This window comes from Nicotiana sylvestris, chromosome 5 (genome assembly GCF_000393655.2).
Source record: "Nicotiana sylvestris chromosome 5, ASM39365v2, whole genome shotgun sequence".
In the NCBI taxonomy this organism is placed as follows: Eukaryota; Viridiplantae; Streptophyta; class Magnoliopsida; order Solanales; family Solanaceae; genus Nicotiana; species Nicotiana sylvestris.
In genome coordinates this window covers 18,245,785-18,265,671 of record NC_091061.1, presented here as the reverse complement: position 1 = coordinate 18,265,671, position 19,887 = coordinate 18,245,785, and the positions used below count along the sequence as shown (strand labels likewise).

The 19,887-nt window shown below is 37.6% G+C and overlaps 3 protein-coding genes across 3 annotated transcripts; 1 reads left to right on the top strand and 2 right to left on the bottom strand.

Moving 5' to 3' along the window:
- The first annotated feature begins 4,186 nt into the window (after positions 1 to 4,186).
- LOC138868323 (uncharacterized) lies at positions 4,187 to 8,262 on the top strand. The gene is made up of 11 exons (XM_070145867.1): positions 4,187 to 4,552; positions 4,826 to 4,892; positions 5,118 to 5,184; positions 5,303 to 5,639; positions 5,778 to 6,035; positions 6,108 to 6,197; positions 6,278 to 6,598; positions 6,748 to 7,013; positions 7,103 to 7,244; positions 7,431 to 7,813; positions 7,923 to 8,262. The coding sequence occupies exons 1-11, from the start codon at positions 4,187 to 4,189 to the stop codon at positions 8,260 to 8,262; spliced, it is 2,637 nt and encodes an 878-aa protein (XP_070001968.1).
- Positions 8,263 to 9,499: 1,237 nt separating this feature from the next.
- Positions 9,500 to 9,990, bottom strand: LOC138868321 (uncharacterized). The gene is made up of 2 exons (XM_070145866.1): positions 9,985 to 9,990; positions 9,500 to 9,865 (listed from the first exon to the last, which is right to left on the bottom strand). Exons 1-2 carry the CDS (start codon positions 9,988 to 9,990, stop codon positions 9,500 to 9,502), a joined length of 372 nt encoding a protein of 123 aa, XP_070001967.1.
- Positions 9,991 to 10,150: 160 nt separating this feature from the next.
- LOC138868320 (uncharacterized) lies at positions 10,151 to 11,022 on the bottom strand. Its single transcript, XM_070145865.1, has 3 exons — positions 10,911 to 11,022; positions 10,701 to 10,799; positions 10,151 to 10,596 (listed from the first exon to the last, which is right to left on the bottom strand). Exons 1-3 carry the CDS (start codon positions 11,020 to 11,022, stop codon positions 10,151 to 10,153), a joined length of 657 nt encoding a protein of 218 aa, XP_070001966.1.
- Between the last annotated feature and the right edge of the window lie 8,865 nt (positions 11,023 to 19,887).

Sequence of the window (19,887 nt, the reverse complement as noted above, 5' to 3'; positions counted from 1 at the left end):
TACACTTTTTTCCTATTTTTAACTATAATACCCCCTCATTCTTTCATTTTTCTCACAAAATCATCCATCTCTCTCATTTCTCAAACTCAAATTGAAGTATTCAAGTCTTCAAGTCTTAACTCATCTCTCATTTCTCAAACTCAAATTCTTATTTCAAGTTAAATCATGCCCGGCGATTCTAGATTGCGCCCATTTGTTTTGGAACACTTTAATGTGGTATAAGAAAATGAAGAAGTTTACATAATAAAGTGCAAGAAATGTGGTCGAGTCTACAATCATCGTCCAAAGTTGGAGGACACATGCTGTTTAAGGAGGCATATAAAGATTGTCTTGCGCGTTCTCCAGACATTCGTATTTAAGATTTTAAGTTGATTTGAGACAATTTGTGTTATTTTAAAATTATTAGACGTATTATGCTTAATGTTTTAGTTTGTTAGATTAATTTGAAGTATTATGTTGAAGGCATTGAACTTTAATTTGAAGTATTAAATGTAAACTTTAATTTGCAACTTTGATACCGAGCTCATCTTAATATATATATATATATATATATATATATATATATATATATATATATAACCCATCGCATTTACGAAGAAATGACCGAAGTCAACTTAAATTCATTTTAAAAGCAATTTTATTATTTTCACAGATTTTCACATAATGGCTTTCCGGCTACGCGTCCGGACTATGCACGCAAATCGATGTGAGACAGAAAAGAGGTTTTTAAGGCCTCAGAACATAGAATTTATTTCTAAAACAAGTGATAACCTAAAAGGTCATCACATTCTCCACCTCTAAAACAACCGTTCGTCCTCGAACGGATATAAGAAGGAAGTACCTAAGTCTGGGAAAAGATGGGGATAACGGAACCGTATATCAGATTCGGACTCCCAGGTCGATGCCTCAGCAAGTTGACCTCTTCACTGAACACGAACAGAAGGGAAACTCTTCGATCTCAACTAACGAACCTACCGTTCTAGAATAGCTACCGGCTCCTCCTCATAGGACAAGTCCTTGTCCAACTTGATAGTGCTGAAATCTAACACGTGGGATGGATCGTCGTGATACTTCCGATGCATGGACACATGAAACACTGGATGCATAGCTGATAAACTCAACGGCAATGCAAGTCTGTAAGCCACCTCTCCCACTCGATCAAGAATCTCAAACGGGCCAATGAATCTAGGGTAAAGCTTGCCCCTCTTCGCAAATCTCATCACGCCCTTCATAGGCGACACTCGAAGCAATATGCGCTCACCAACAATGAATGCCAAGTCACGAACTTTACGGTCGACATAACTATTTTGCCTGGACTAAGCTGTACGAATCCTATCCTGAATAATCCTGACCTTGTCCAAGGCACCATGTACTAGATCCGTTCCCAACAACTGAGCCTCTCCCGGCTCAAACCATCCAACCGGCGACCAACACTGCCTACCATATAAAGCCTCATAAGGAGCCATCTGGATACTCGACTGGTAGCTGTTGTTGTAGGCAAACTTTTCTAAAGGCAAAAACTGATACCACGAGCCTCCAAAGTCAATGACACAAGCTCGGAGCATATCCTCCAAAATCTAAATAGTCTGCTCGGACTACCCGTCTGTCTGAGGATGAAACGTTGTGCTCAACTTAACCCGTATGCCCTACTCCCTCTAAACTGCTCTCCAGAAATGCGAGGTAAACTGTGTACCTCGGTCTGAAATGATAGACACTGGCACACCATGAAGACGAACAATCTCCCGAATATAGATCTCAGCTAACCTCTCGGAAGAATATGAGACTGCCACCAGAATGAAATGTGCTGACTTGGTCAGCCTATCAACAATAATCCACACTGTATCGAACTTACTCTGAGCCCGTGGGAGTCCAACAACGAAGTCCATAGTGATATGCTCCCACTTCCACTCAGGAATCTCAATCTTCTAGAACAAACCACCAGGCCTCTAATACCAACTTGTCACGACCCGGATTTTCCACCCTCGGGAGTCATGATGGTACCTACTAGTGAAAGCTAGGCAAGCCAACCGTTTGAACAATTTACCTTTTTCCCATTTTTAAACCTTTAACAATTATGAATCAATAGTTTATAAACAACGTAATTTAAACAAGCGGAAGAAACAAATAGAACCATTTAAATATTTCCAATACAAATTTCTTAAACAAAGACTACCCAGAACTTGTTCACAACTTCACAGACGGTCTAGGAATACTACAAACAAGGTCCGAAAAATAAATACAACACTGTTTCTGAATTACATAAATGAATTAGGATGAAAGGTTAGAGGGAGACGCTAGGGCCTGCGGACGCCTGCAGGACTACCTTGGATCTTTGAATGGACTAAGGCAGCCACCCAAAGCTACGATCTGAAAGCTGTTGCACTAAGATCTTCACATAGTGCAAAATGTAGTATCAGCACAACCAACCTCATGTGCTAGTAAGTACGTAGCCTAACCTCGGCGAAGTAGTGACAAGGCTAGGACCAGACTACCAAATAAACATGTGCAATTAAATCATATACATCGAAAAATAAAAGCAAGAATGTACAGTTAAGGATGGGAGGGAGAAACATGTTGCAGGGAAACATCAAATGATAATAGGAGGATAGCAGGTAAATATAAGGAACACCATAACTCAATTATCAACAAAAATTAGAAATCAAACAAGTGCACGACATCACCCTTCGTGTTTTTACTCTCGTCCTCGCCATAAGAATCAATATAATCTGCACGGCATCACCCTTCATGCTTTTACTCTCATCCTCGCCATTAAAATCATTGTAATTGGCACGAAATTGTACATCATGTGGCACGGCATCACCCTTTGTGCTTTTACACTCTTCCTCACAAAATCATGCATGGCATCACCCTTCGTACTTTAACACTCTCTTACTAAACAATGCATGGCATCACCCTTCGTACTTTAACATTGTTCCTTACCCCAAACAACAATCACAAGAAATAAGGACAAGGAAATAAAAGAAATCACAATAAAATCCCGGTAAGGGAACAATAGTACAACAATCAAATCCTGGCAAGGGAACAATATCGAAAACATTAACATCCCGGCAAGGGAGATAGCATTAAAAGCAACAACATCCCGGCAAGGGAGACAATATAATAATCCTCTTCTCTTTTTCTCATTTACTTCACAACTCACTTCACAACTTGAGCCAATGCTCTATAAGGTTCAATTGTCAATTATACTTTCACGATTCATTTTACAACTCGAGCCAACACTCTTCAATATTCAAATACCAATATTACTTCCACAAGCTTTGCTCAACAATTGAAATTATCACATAAGGCATGAACAATACAAACGGAGTCATAGAACTCATAATATAAGACTCACGGGCATGCTTGACACCAACGTATAGATACTCGTCACCATACTTATACGTCGTACTCAACAAGTAACCCATAGCAAATAGGATACAACTCCTAATCCCTCAAGCTAAGGTTAGACCAAACACTTACCTCGATGCTACGAACATAATTCAAGTCTCAACTATCGCTTTACCTCTTGATTCCACCACCAATTTGCTAGTATCTAGCCACAAGTTACTTAACTATATCAATAAATGCTAAATGAATCAATTCTAATGCATGAAAACAGATTTTCTAAAGTTTTTCCCAAAAAGTCAAAAATCGCCCCGGGCCCATATGGTCAAAACTCGAGGCTCAAACCAAACCCGATTACCCATTCCCCTATGAACCCAAATATATGATTTGTTTTGAAATCGGACCTCAAATCAAGGTCCAAATCCACAAAATTTAAAAAGGGAAAACTACCTTGTATAGCCCTTCAAAAGTTTAATAGCCCAAAGTTTTACCCTTGGACCCGAAATGTCCCTCCGGCCCAATCTTATTACATCTACTAGCCCATAATCCATAAACCACCCACGCTTTTGAATTCACTCGTTTAACTCGGCTCTCTCAAACCACCTTTTTTTCCTTAAACACAGCTTCTGCATTTTTACTCTTGGTTTCAATGTAAGTCAAAATTTCAGTAGGTTTTCCGATTTTTCTTCATAGTCGACTCTAGGTTTTCCGATTTTTGTTCATAGTCATCTCTATAATGGGAGAAAAGAAGTCTTTGAAGAAAAAAAGGAAGATGAAGGCATCTCCAAATTCTCTGAAATTAACGGTAAATTAGTGAAGTATAACCCTAATTTCATTAGCAATGACGATGACGATTTTGAAGATTTACCAGAATTTGGGTGCGATTTGGGGGCATGCAACCCATAAATCTGTTGAAGCAATGCAAAATACCCCTAGTGAAGGAAAGCAAAATACTCCTGTTGATAGAAGGACTCGTTCTCATAGCGGGACTCCCAGCGATAGAGTAATGAGGTCACACACTGCTCAGCATGTAGTTGTTGAAAAAGGCACAAGTTCCAAAAGAAAAATTAAAATAGCGAAAAAGGATGTTGTGAAGGATAAGGATAAAGGTTCTAAAAGGAAGGCTAAAAGTGATGGGGATGATGTTCCATCAAAAAAGAGAAAAGTTCATGTTGATCAAAAATGTTCTAGCTCATCTGATTTGAAGGTATTTTTTAATGATATAACTTTGACTTGTATGCGCCTAGTTTATTTTAATATGTAGAAATTTAACCAATATGACAGTTATGTTCCAGATTTGTATATAAAATATATCATTCTTTTTCATATTGTATATAATGTGTATCACGTCAATAAGTAATGTGCAACTTTTGTATATAAAGTGTATCATCTATCCACATATTGTATAAGAAATGTTTAAAGTGTGTATTTGTGATTGTTATGAAGCTTATATATATTTATATTTTTGTGTTGTTTGCAGCTTTGGGATTACTATGTTCCTTTGGCTGATCATTATAATACCCGTATCAGTGTGCATACAAACTGCAGTATAGTGGAACATTTGAAAAATAATTTGGATGATTAGCAGATTGAGATGTTTAGAAGAACATGTTTTGGTTATTTTGTGGACTTGCCCGAATTTTTTATACAGAACCAACTTATCCATTCACTATTGCTTAGGGAAGTAGTGTCACCTAAAGATAATGAGTTATGGATTAAAGTGAATAGCACCAAGTTTCACTTTGGACTTGCAGAGTTTTGTATTATTACAGGTTTAAAGTGTAATGGTGATCCCAATAAGGATTATGAATCTGTCCAGTCGAGTCGGTTGATGGAATTGTACTTTCCAAGTATGTCAAAAGTGTCTAAGAAATCGTTAACTGACTGTTTTTTAAACAAGATGTAGAAATCTGATGAGGATGCATTAAAGATTGCAGTATTTGTATTTCATTCATAGTTTCCTGTTTTCTACTACGAATGATGATTTGATAACAAAGAATAATTTTCTGTTGGTTGAATCTGGTGATTTTGAGACTTTCCCTTGCGGAAAAGTGGTTTTTCATGCTACGTTGGGTTCAATGAAGGATAAGGTTCGTAGTAGGAGAGAGATGTACCGATATGGTGGTTTGCCTTTGACATTCCAGTGTTGGTTTTATGAATGCTGCCCCTATACTCGCAAAAACCTCGCTTGCCGGATTGGAAATCTTGTGTCACGCATACTTAACTGGAAAGTAAAGAAGAAGGTGACGTTTAAGAGGTTGAGGAAAGAGTTTTTTCTTTTAAGTCAGGAGCAGGTAAAAGATATATATTTCTGATACATAAATTATACATTTCTGATACATGCATTATACATTTCTGATACATTTCTGATACATGAATTATGCATTTCTGATACATTTGGTGATTGCTAACTTTTATTTATTTATTTGTAGTTGGTGTTTGGTAACATTTCCCCAACAAATGATGAACAAACAAGGCTTCAATTAGATGATTTTATCCCGGTTTGTGAAGATAAAAATGAGATTCATATTGAATCTGGAGTCGTGGCTGAAGTTAAAACAAATGCTAAGAAGCACTCCAAAAATAAGCCAGAATCACAATCTATCAACAATGAGAATCCGGATCCACAGTCCAGTAACTTGAATTCAAGCAAGAAAGAGCTGAAACTTCTCAGAAGTGAAATCAAGAAGGTACAATTCTATTTTGTCTTTGAGCAGTTCTGACAACTTAATTGATATTCGGTTTCACTTTTCCTTTTATAGGTAAACGACAAGGTTTCATCTTTGGAGAACTTAATGATTTCCTCATTTAAAAAGTTTTTTAAAGCTCTAGGTGTACACAATGCTTCAAAGGTATTCTCATGACTATGCTTATTTGTTATTTTTACCTTTTACTATAATTTTACAACTTGTTGTATATTTTTTCAGAACAGGGTAATCAAAAAGATGACAACCATCATGATAAGGAATTTTCAGAGAATAATTTTTGTAGTGAGGAAGTTATGGAGAAAAATATTGGTATTGAAGAAGTTGTAAAGAAAAATGTTGACAATGAGGTAAGTCTAGAGCAAACTGTTGATGTTATGGAGGGTGTGGTGAAGGATTCTATACAAGATGGTAAAAGTAGTGAAGGTGTTGGTGATGACGAAGCCTGGATTGAGGATGTCGAGCCTGAAATCACTGCAATCACCCAAAGTTTTGTGACAAAAATACTTCTAATATGGGGAGTTTGGTGGATGATTCTGTACAACTTGGTAAAATTAGTTGTGAGGAAGGTGGTGAGGACAATAGCTGGAGTATTGATGCTGAGGCTCAAATAACTGCAATCACCCAAAAGTATTTAAATCAAAATATTGTACATGGTGATTGTTTAGGAGTGGAGAAAAATATTGCTACTATGCAGGAAGATCATATAGTTGTTGTTGATCATGACACACCTGAAATGAACCCTAGAGAAAGGAAACCAGCAAGGGTCATGAAGTCACCATTCATAAATACATTTGACTCTGGTGGCACCATCCAAGTTGTTGAAAACAAGCCAACTGAGTCAAAGAAGCCCATATTGACTATAAAGTATCCTTTTGAGGGAAATGTTGACAATCTTGTTGATTTCAAAGTATTGTGTAAGTGGAACACTTTCATCAATAGAGGCTTAAGGACTAATGCGCCGTAAGTTTTATGTTTCGGGTTTTTCTTATTTCTTTTTTTTCTTGTTTATTTCGTGTTATGAACCATATCTTTTTATCATGATTCATTAGGGACGGTGTTTATACAGAGGCTGGCAATAAGCTAAATAAAATCTTTGAATTTGGAGTTGATGATATTGGAGAAAAAAATGGTTCTTCACATTTGCATATCCCGGCCTACCCTTGTGTGATTCAGTACGTCAACACTTTAACTGTAAAATATAAACTGGTGATATACATTTTTAGTTTTCTCATACTGTAATTTTCTGACTGTGTATATTCTTCACATTTTAGCATATTGATGTAATTTTTTACTATTTGAGAAAGAACGAGAAGTATGGTGTTGATGTTCACAACGACTGACTGTTGGTTTAACTGCTTGATTTCGAATTTGTACAAGGAGTTTTTGAAGAAAAATAGAGACATGAATTTGATTACTGAAACAGATCTAATTGTTGAGTACATACTTGGGTATTTTTTAAGATGTAATGTTCCTTGGTCTACTGTTGATGAAATCCTTTTCCCTATAAATCTGTCCGATAAGTGGCACTGGATATTGGCGAGATTGTCATTCAAAGATCAGCGCATTTATGTATATGATTCCATGAGTGGCACACGACAGAATAGTGCAGTTCGGAGATCAGTTGAGCCATACTCAGTGTTGCTCCCATATTTCCTTCATCGTATTGGTTTTTGGGACACAAAGGAGAATCCTATGGGAATCCCCGCCAATGATCCTTTTGAGATTCATGTCGTTGATGGGTTGCCAACGCAAGATAACACGTAAATTATTATTGAATATTTTTTATTCTTATTCATTTTTGGTATATGAATTCCTATTTGGATATTATCCTAACTTTTATTCAATGTTTATGTGCTACCTTGTATGTAGTGATTGTGGTGTTTATGTTGTTGCATTTGCTGAGTACATCATTCAAGGCAGCAGTATTCCTAAATCTATTGATATTGACGGGATACGGAATCGATATGATATATTGCTATGGGATTATGGAGTGAAGAAACAAAGAGGACATGCAGCTAGTGATGATAAGTCTACTGGTAGATTGAAGGATCAGATAAAAAAGGATAACAAGAAAAAGAGCAAGTCGCATTCCGTTGTTGATGACAAGTCTTTGAAGGATAACAAGAAAAAGGGCAAGATGCATATTGGTGATGACGAGACTTTGAAGGATATCAAGAAAAAGGGCAAGTTGAAGGGCAAGATGAAGTAGTTTGGAATAGTTTAACAGAAATTTCACATGTAGTTTTAAGATGGAAGTAGTTTGGTTCTTATATTGTCTATGATAGGATACAGTTGCATACCTATATCACATTTTATGCTTTTTGTTTGGGATGTCTTTGAACAATATGTTTGAAATGCTAATGTTGAAACAACTTTTGCATTTTCAACAGCTTTTGCAAATTGGAAAGGCATGCAAGAAATATATGTTGCTTGTAATGTTAAAGCTTTGTGTATTTCCAGGATCTCTATTTGTTTTTCCCTGTTAAGAGCACTCGTGGCACACACATGACCTTTTGCCTTAGAAAGAGTTCTACCCACTTCGAAGAAGTAATTGTAGTGGGTGGGGTACTGGAATGTACAGGTTTAGTGATGGCAGATGCTCAAATCTTTATATAGTTTCTTCTTGACCAGTGAATGTAATGATGTCAGTTACCATTATGACAGAGTTGAAGGTTTGAATAAATCAAAATGTAATACTAGACCTCCTGGATGTGTTATGGTCAAGTTTCATTTTCTTTGAGATATTACGGTTTTGTTGTTTTCATATTATGTCAGTGAATAGGTAATAAGAAAGTGTTTAAAACCTGTCCTGTTGCATTGGGCCAGTTAACTTTACAATCTTAAGCACCGTGGCATCATTAACTATAGCATAAGTATTAGATATTGTTAACTGCAGTTTTGTATATCTATCTGTATATTTTTTGGATCGTCAGACTATATTGTATGTAATTGTATATATATACAATTTCTATTTTGTATATTTAATTGGTAATCCCTCTTTTTTGTATAGTTTTTATATAGTGACATCTATTTTGTATATTTTTTGTATAACTATAGTTTATTTTCTATTTTTTTTGTATAGGAACAAAATATTACATATAAATTGTATAGTGACAGTCTTTTTTGTATATTTTTGTATAGTAACGGTCTTTTTATATATTGTCATCTATTTTGTATATTATTTTGTATAGTGACATCCATAATAGTATTTGAAATAAAACTTCTACCAATACTTTCATTATGACAAAAAGTAGAATCTTAATTCATACATCAGAGAGAATCTGATTGCAAATCTCATTATTTTTCCAATATTCTAATTGCAATATTCAGAAGAATTTTTTTTACAAAATACTAAATCACTGTAGCAGCATCTACTAGTTGTCTTGAGCATTCCTGCATGTTCTTCTGTTATGTCCTTGTTTTCCACACAGTCCACATGTAACAGTTTAAGTATACAGATATTCATAAAGTCTCTTGCGTCGCGACTTCATCGGTCTTCCTGGTTTGCCCTTCACTATCGGTGGTAGGACCACATTATCTAACACCTCTGTTGGAAGGTCCCATGTAGTTTCATCAGGAAGTGGATTAACTAGCACTTTATATGTTTTCTTGAAGTATTCCTTGGTGTAATAGGCAGAACAATATTTGGGTGCTTCCATGTGTGTGTAGTCCAATACTGCCATAGCATGTGGACAAGGAATCTCATCCACTTGAAATCGTTTGCATGAGCATTCTCTTTTTTGCATGCAGACTATGTTCCGCTTTTGTTCAGCATCCATTACTACAGATACATAATCGGTTGAAGGCTTCACCTAAATTTAAATAGATATTATTAGTAAAACTAAAACAGGGATATGACAAGTATTAATGCATTTTTGTCAAAGTATGTTACTCCGGCATATGAAGTAAGACATGATAAAAGAATATTTACCGTCATCTTCTGCGCCAAAATAGCTATTTTCCTTCAGTACTTCATGATATTTTTGTCCTATGCCAATAAATGTACTCATTGCAGTCATTCTATTTGTATTATTTCATTCCATAACCAAATTCATCATGTAATCTAGCAAACTCATGATTGGTAGCTCTTTTGCCTCTCAGTTCCTTGCATTGAGTGATTCGGCAATATTTGAAGTCATCACCATGGATCTATTAACAGTGGAATGCACTATAGACCACTTTTCATAACCAACTTGGAATAGGTAACCCCTTACCCTCTTATCAATGTTGTCCATATCTTCCATGAGGCGATTAAAATCTTCAATTTTGTATGCTCTGGCCAATGCAAAAAATACTTCCCCCAGCCGGTCATGGTTCTTCTTGAAATGCTTCTTTATGTTATTCCAAAGATGAAAGATGCATACACAGTGAGATACCTCTGGATACACAATCGAAGCACCTCTCAATATGCTTGCATGACGATCCGATATGATGCACATCCTTTCCCTTTCCCCAAAGGCCTGTCTAAACATTTCAAAAAGCCATTCCCAGGAAGCATCATTTTCAGAATCTACAACATCGTATGCTAGTGGAAAATTTTTACCTGCTTAAGCAAATAAGAAAGTATCCACATGTTATTTTTGTTATACACAAATAAGAACTATCTATACCATATACAATTATTATACGAGTCTGCAACATATTCACTTGTTGCATCTTGTGCACTAGCTGTTAACATTGTTCCTCTGTGTGATGATTTGAGGAATGTCCCATCAACCACTACGATAGGGTAACAGTATTTCCATCCTATGATTGATGCATTTAGTGAGATAAAAACATACATGAAGCACCCGTCCTCTGATTTAAGTAACCTTGTGACAGAACAACGATTTGTCATATTTATCATATACAAGTGACCTGGCAGTTTTCTATAAGATTCACGTGGTATCCCTCTTAGTAGTTCAAGCGCCTTTTCTTTTGTTCTATAAGCTTTTATGTAACTCATATTAATCCCATACTGTTGTTTCATGTCGCTCATGATGTCTGTCGGAGTGTATATTGTTTTTGGATTGGTATATTTGTTGCAAATCATTTTTGCAATGGCTCACGAAGTAGCATGACGTTGTGAAAACAGTCTACTCATCTCTGGGAAAGTGTGAACATCATTGAACCGTCTAACCTTGAAGACATTTGATTTGTGTAGACTTAAAGATCTAAGACTCCATTTGCAACTTTCATCCACGCATGTAAGACAATACCTATTTAAAATAGAGTGTTATGATAATGCATTTCTTCAGATTTTTACACTTGGGTCTCAAATAAACAAGCAGTATACATATGCAATCTCACTATACAATAATTATACATTTTTTATATAGATCTGTATATAAAAAATTACAGAGAAGTGCAATCTTATTATACAATAATTATACATGTTTTATACAGATATGTATACAAAATATTACAGAGAAGTGCAATCTTATTATACAATAATTATACATTTTTTATACAGATCTGTATACAAAAAATTACAGAGAAGTGCAATCTCACTATACAATAATTATACAATTTTTATACATATCTGTATACAAAAAATTACAGAGAAGTGCAATCTCACTATACAATAATTATACATTTTTTATACAGATCTGTATACAAAAAATTACAGAGAAGTGCAATCTTATTATACAATAATTATACATTTTTATACAGATCTGTATACAAAAAATTACAGAGAAGTGGAATCTCATAAGTAGAAATCATACCTTGTTGTAGATGATCTATCCACTATAAATTGACATTTTTTCCGTATTGCGTAGTGCTTCATTACACTAATGAGTGTATCTTTGTCCCAATACAACTGACCTTATGCAATTTCTTCATGTTGTGGATTGTCTATTGTACAATTTCCCTTCAATATCTCAATTTTGTCTTCCTTTACATGATTATCCATCATCTCAACAATATTAGTTCCATGTACTTCTCTACATTCTGACATTGTAAACCAACTGAAGTTGTTGCGAGTAAGTTTCCAGCTGAAGTTGTTGCAAGTAAGTTGCCACCCAAGTATGAACTTGAATATGAGCATTCAGCACTTGAATATACAGTTTTCAATGTTATGCATAATGGATATTCAGTGATACCCAGGTTTTTCTTTTTCATCTCCATATACAAGCGCACACTCATATCATTGTATATTGGAATTGCTACATAGCCATCCTTCATTATATATTTTATCTCAATTGCACTCGTAATTGAATCTCTACCCAATTACTTGTATATCTCATCAACAAAATAATTATAGCTACAGTCTGAATTGATCAACACGCCATTAACAAGGAAATTAACAAATTTACTCTCACTTACCCATTCACCATTGTGTTGAAGTAAAATCAGAATCAAAGTTGGAACTGTAGTTCCAACATTCACAATCTCCATAGACATTTGTTTATTTTGTCGATTTTGTATCAATTTCATAATTTAAGAACGAAATCTCAACTCTATTAAGCTGATTGTAGGCAGCAATTGTGCAAAAAATTTGAATTTCAGCATGAATTTTTGGGAGCTCTTCTCTAGGTTTAATCTTCAGAAACCCTAGAATTTCATTCACAATGTGAATAATTGGGCGACTTTTATAGTGTTTGGAGGTTGAAGATCACATACTGAATGCGTGAATTTAGGATACAAAATCGATTAGGACTGCTTTCCTTTTCGTTTGCGTTGAGTGTATAGTTTCAGTTTTTTCAGTTGCTAGCCTTTGTTATTGTTTTGAGGCTATTACTTGTAAGGGGTTATTTTGTGGCTATCAGGTGATATAAGTTTGGCCCTAGTGGCTACAAATGAAGTTTGCTCATTTAAAAAACCTAGGTTCTACCCAAAACACCAAATTTCCCCCCATGAAAACCTTTGATTTTGAGTTGAAATCATGAGAAAAGATGTTAAAGATTAATAAAAACAAGTTAGAAATGACTTACAATCGATTTGGAAGAGTACTTGTCTTGGAAAAATCGCCCAACAGAGTTTATGTTTTGAAAGGGTTTGAAAAATGAAAGATTTTCGGCTAAGTCATGAATTTGCAGGTCGCAGATGTCACAATTGCGAACCCTTCAGGACCTGCTACTCTCGCATTTGCGACCACTGTTCGCAATTGCGAACTCGCATTTGCGATGGGGGAGTCGCATTTGTGACAAAGGGGGATTTCTGGGCCTCTTCGCATTTGCGATCAGCCCGGTCCAGGCCTTCTCTCGCATTTCGATATAACATTTTATATATATATACACACACACACGTGTCTTAATATAGCTAATGTTATATCGAAATTCGAATATAGCTTATATATTATACCCTTAGTATATCTATAATACTATACTATATATATATACACTTAGTATATCTATAATACTATACTACTATATATACAATCTTATATAAGGCAATATACTATATACGGCAATTTCTTGTAAATTATCTAAATTATATAGTATATATATATAAGCTATATAATTTACAAAAAAATTTCCTTAGGTAAAAGTTTTTTAAAAAAAATGGTCAAGCCCACTTAGCCCCCCCCCCCACACACACGCGCGCGCGCGCGCGCACACACACACACACACACACACACACACACACACATATATATATATATATATATATATATAAGCTATATAATTTACAAAAAATTGTCTTAGATAAAAAAAAAATTTTAAAAAAGCTTATATATAAAAAAATTATATATATTTCTTAGATAAAAAAATATTATCAGTAAGATGGCCGACAAAATAATTACAAGTATGGCCGACAAGATAAAAAGGAATCTTACATTATTAAATCGGACATATATATAAGCAATTTATATAGTATATATGTATATTATAGATATAGATATAGTATATATAATATATATAAGCTATATAATTTACAAGAAATTGCTTTAGATAAAAAATATAAAAAAATTAGGCCAGACCCACTTAGGCCCATATAGGCCCGGGATCATGTCACGACCCGGATTTCCCATCCTCGGGAGTCGTGATGGCGCCTACTAGTATGAGCTAGGCAAGCCAAACCCTTAACTTCTTACTTCATTAATAAACTACTCTCTTTTAACAAATGTAAGGCGATAACAGGAAAACAGCGGAACTTTAAATAATTAAACGGAAGATAACAATTAAATATCTAAAATCTACGTCTATTACGATTACTTAAGTCTCAACCACCCAAAATTTGATGTCACAGACGGTCTAAGATTTACGACATACAAAGTCTGAAGAAATAATAATACACTATTTTTGAATAAAAGGAAAATGAAACAGAAAATAGGAATAGAGGGAGACGTCAGGGCCTGCGGACACCTACAGGTCTACCTTGTATATCCACGTGAACTGGAGGTAGCCTCCACACTACGGTCCAAAACCTGCTCCGGGATCTGCACACAGTACAGAGTGTAGTAGCAGCATAACCGATCCCATGTGATCTAGCCTAACCTCGGCGAAGTAGTGACGAGGATAGGACTAGACTACAAAACAAACCTGTGCAGTATATATACAACGGAAAAGAAATATAGAAATAACCAGTCAATATGGGAGGGGGAGCATGCTGTGGGGGACATAACAATTCTGAATAAAAAGGCATCAAGTAAGGAAGAATCAACATAACTCGGATATCAACAAAGAATCAGAAATCAACAAATGCTCGACATCACCCTTCATGCTTTTACTCTCGTCCTCACCAAAGCAGTTATATAATAAAAATGTGCACGGCATCACGCTTCGTGCTTTTACTTTCTTTCCTCACCATATAGTCAATAAAATCGGCACGGAATGGTACATCTTGTGGCACGGCATCACCCTTCGTGCTTTACACTCTTTCCTCACAATAACAAACAATGCATGGCATCACCCTTCGTGCTTTAACACTCTTCCTCACCCAAACAACAATCACAACAATGGGGCAAGGGAATAAATGAAATTGCAATAAAGATCCCGGTAAGGGAACAATAATTTAATAATAAATTCCGGTAATGGAACATCATCAATAACCTCAACATCCCGGCAAAGGAGTTAATGAATAAATCAACAATAGCCCGGCAAGGGCGACAACATAATGATCTCTTCTCCTTCTCACTTTTACTTTACAATTCACTTCACGACTCAAGCCAATGCTCTGGAGGTTAAATTATCACTTATACCTTTCATAATTCGTTATACAACTTGAGCCAACGCTCCTCAATGTTCATAGGTCACAATTCCTTCCACAAACTTTACACAACAAGTAAAAACCATTACCAAGGCATGATAGATACAACAAAGTCATGATAATCATAGTATAAGACTCACGGGCATGCTAGACACAAATGTATAGATACTCGTCACCATGCCTATACATCGTACTCAACAATTACCACATAGCAAATAGGACTCGACTCCTAATCCCTCAAGCTAAGGTTAGACCAAACACTTACCTCGATACCACGAACACAATTCACGATTCAATTATAGTTTTTTCCCTTGATTCCACCACCAATTCGCTCGTATCTAGTCATAAGTTACTTAATTACATCAATAAACGCTAAATGAACCAATTTGAATGCATGAAAATGAGTTTTCTAAAGTTTTTCCCAAAATGTCAAAAATCGCCCCCCGGCCCACATGATCAAAACCCGAGGTTCGAACCAAAACCCGATTACCCATTCCCCCACGAACTCAAATATATAATTTGTTTTGAAATCGGACCTTAAATTGAGGTCCAAATTCCCAATTTTTGAAAAACGTAGGTTCTACCCAAAACACCCAATTTTCCCCATGAAAATCATTGATTTTGAGTTGAAATCATGTTAAAAGATGTTAAGGAGTGAAGAAAATGAGTTAGAAATCACTTACCAACGTTTTGGAGAAGAAAGGTTGTTTGAAATATCGTCTCTTATGTTTTTGGGGTTTTGAAAAATGAAAAATAACTGAAAATTCCGTCTAAATATACCCCTCTCAGCCCCCTTGTGCGGACCACACAAAATGGAGTGCGGCCGCACAACTCACCAGGTTGACTGCAGGGAAACGTTCTTCACCGCGGACCGCACAGAATCTAGTGCGGCCGTACAGGCCCTCACCGCGGTCCGCACAAAATCCAGTGCGGCCGCACAAGCCCCTCCGCGGCAGCATTCCTTTTTGTGCAGACCGCATTGGTCGGTTCAGAGGCCTTCCACCTCTCTGAACCTACAACACCTATGTTTTTAAGCCTAAGACATCACGGAACCGACCCGAAACTCACATGGGCCCTCGGAACTCCAAACCAAGTGAGCATACTAACTCAAAAACATCATATGCACCTACTCGTGCGATCACATCATCAAAATAACATATAAAATCATGAATTAAACCTCAAAACTCAATATTTTCCTCAAGAACTCTCAAAGTTCATAACTTTTCAACCAGAAGTCCAACTCACATCAAATAAACTCCGTTTTTCACCAAATTTCATAGTTATCTTTCAAATAATATAACAAGTTTGTATCGGGTTCCGGAACCAAAATACGGGTCCGATAACAATGGTTTCAAACATTAATTCTTTTCTTTATTCCTTAAATAATTTAGTTAAACAATTTCTTTCAAAAATTGATTTCTAAGGCTTGGGACCTCGGAATCATTTCCGGGCATACGCCCAAGTCCACTATTTTACTGCGGACCTCCCGGGATCGTCGGAACATGGATCCGGGTCCGTTTGCTAAAAATGTTGACCATTGTTATGAAATCTAACATGTGGGATGGATCGCCGTGATATTTCCGAAGCATGGACACATGAAACACTGGATGCACGGCTGATAAGCTCAACGCAAGTCTATAAGCCACCTCTCCCACTCTATCCAGAATCTCAAACGGGCCAATGAACCTAGGGCTAAGTTTGCCCTTCTTCCCAAATTTCATCACGTCCTTCATAGGCGACACTCGAAGCAATACCCGCTCACCGACCATGAATGTCAAATCTCGAACCTTGCGGTCGGCATAACTCTTTTGCTTGGACTGAGCTGTACGAAGCCTATCCTGAATAATCCTAACCTTGTCCAAGGCATTCTAAACCAGATCCGTACCCAACAACCGAGCCTCTCTCAGCTCAAACCATCCAACCGAGACCGATACTACCTACCATATAAATCCTCATAAGGAGCCATCTGGATACTCGACTGGTAGCTGTTATTGTAGGCAAACTCTGCTAAAGGCAAAAACTGATCTCACGAGCCTCCAAAGTCAATTACACAAGCTCGGAGCATATCCTCAAGAATCTGAATAGTCCGCTCAGACTGCCCGTCCGTCTGAGGATGAAATGTTGTGCTCAACTCAACCTGAGTGCCCAACTCTCGCTGAATTGCTCTCCAGAAACGCGAGGTAAACTGCGTACCTCGATCCAAAATGATAGACGCGGGCACACCATGAAGGCGGACAATCTCCCGGATATAGATCTCAGCTAACTTCTCGGAAGAATAGGAGGCTACCACAGGAATGAATTGTGCTGACTTGGTCAGCCTATCAACAATGACCCATATTGCGTCGAACTTCCTCCGAGTCTGCGGGAGTCCAACAACAAAATCCATAGTGATCCGCTCCCACTTCCACTCGGGAAGCTCAATCCTCTGAAACAAGCCACCAGACCTCTGATGCTCATACTTAACCTGCTGACAATTCAAACAATGAGCCACATATGCAACGATATCCTTCTTTATTCTCCTCCACCAATAATGCTGCCGCAAATCCTGATACATCTTCGCGGCGCCCGGATGAATAGAGTACCTGGAACTATGGGCCTCCTCTAAAATCAACTCTTGGAGCCCATCCACATTAGGTACACAAACTCGACCCTGCAATCTCAAAACTCCATCATCACCTAAGGTAACCTACTTGGCACCTTCGTGTTGCACCGTGTCTCTAAGGACACACAAATAGGGATCATCATACTGTCGATCACGGATATGCTCCAATAAAGAAGAACGAGCAACCGTGCAAGCTAACACCCGATTGGGTTCAGAAACATCCAAACTCACGAACTGAGTGGCCAAAGCCTAAACATCCAATGCGAACGGTCTCTCACCGACCGGAATATAAGCGAGACTGCCCATGCTGGCTGATTTCCTACTCAAAGCATCGGCCACTACATTGGCCTTCCCCGGATGATATAAGATAGTGATATCATAATCTTTCAACAACTCTAACCACCTCCTCTGCCTTAAATTCAACTCCTTTTGCTTGAACAAATACTGAAGACTCTTGTGATTCGTGAACACCTCACATGCCATGCCATACAGATAATGCCTTCAAATCTTCAATTTGTGAACAATGGGTGCCAACTCCAAATCATGAACCGGATAGTTCTTCTCATGAATCTTTAACTGCCGCGAAGCATAGGCAATGACATTGCCATCCTGCATCAACACTGCACCGAGTCCAATACGAGATGCATCACAATAGACTGTATAAGGCCCTGAACCTGTGGGCAAAACTAACACCGGTGTCGTAGTCAGAGCTATCTTGAGCTTCTGAAAGCTCGCCTCACATTCGTCCGACCATCTAAATTGGGCACTCTTCTAGGTCAACCTGGTCATCGGGGCTGCGATAGATGAGAACCCCTCCATGAACCGACGATAGTTGCCTGCCAATCCCAAGAAACTCCAAATCTTTGTAGTTGATGCTGGTCTAGGCCAGTTCTTGACTGCCTCAATCTTCTTCGGGTCAACCTGAATACCCTCCGCTGATACAACATGACTCAGGAATGCAACTAAACTCAACCAGAACTCACACTTCGAGAACTTAGCATATAACTGACTATCCCTCAAGGTTTAAAGAACCACTCTAAGATGATGCTCGTGCTCCTCCCGGCTACGGGAATATATTAAAATATCATCAATGATGACTATCATGAACGAGTCCAAGTAAGGCCTGAACACTCTGTTCATCAAATCCATAAAAGCTGTCGGGGCGTTTGTCAACCTGAATAACATCACCAAGAACTCATAATGCCCATACCGAGTGCGGAAAGCCATCTTAGGGACATCGAATGCCCTAATCCTCAACTGATGATAGCTAGATCTCAAGTCAATCTTCGAAAATACCTTGGCACCTTGAAGCTGATCAAACAAATCATCAATCATCGGCAATGGATACTTATTCTTGATTGTAACCTTGTTCAACTGCTGGTAATCAATACACACTCTCATCAACCCATCCTTCTTCTTAACAAACAACACCGGCGCACCCCAAGGCGAAACATTGGTCTAATGAAACCCTTCTCAAGAAAGACTTGCAACTATTCGTTCAACTCTTTAAACTTTGGCGGGGCCATACGATACGACAGAATAGAAATGGGCTGAGTGCCCGGAGCCAAATCAATGCAAAAGTCAATGTCCCTATCGAGTGGCATACCCGGCAGGTCTGAAGGGAAAACCTCAGGAAACTTACAAACAACGGGCACAGAATCAATAGAAGGAACCTCAGCAGTAGAATCACGAACATATGCCAAATAGGCCAAACACCCCTTCTCGACCATATGTTTAGCCTTCACATACGAGATAACACTGCGGGTGGAATGATCAGGAATCCCTCTCCACTCTAAACGAGGTAAACCTGGCAAGGCTAAGGTCACAGTCTTGGCATGACAGTCCAAGATAGCGTGGTAAGGTGATAACCAGTCCATCCCCAATATGACATCGAAATCAACCATGTCTAGAAGAAGCAAATCTACACGAGTCTTAAGACCCCCAATCACAACTATACATGCACGATGGACTCGATATACCATAATGGAATCACCCACCGGTGTAGACACATAGACAGGAGCACTCAAAGAATTATTAGGCATGACCAGATACGATGCAAAATAAGATGACACATACGAGTATGTAGACCCTGGATCAAAT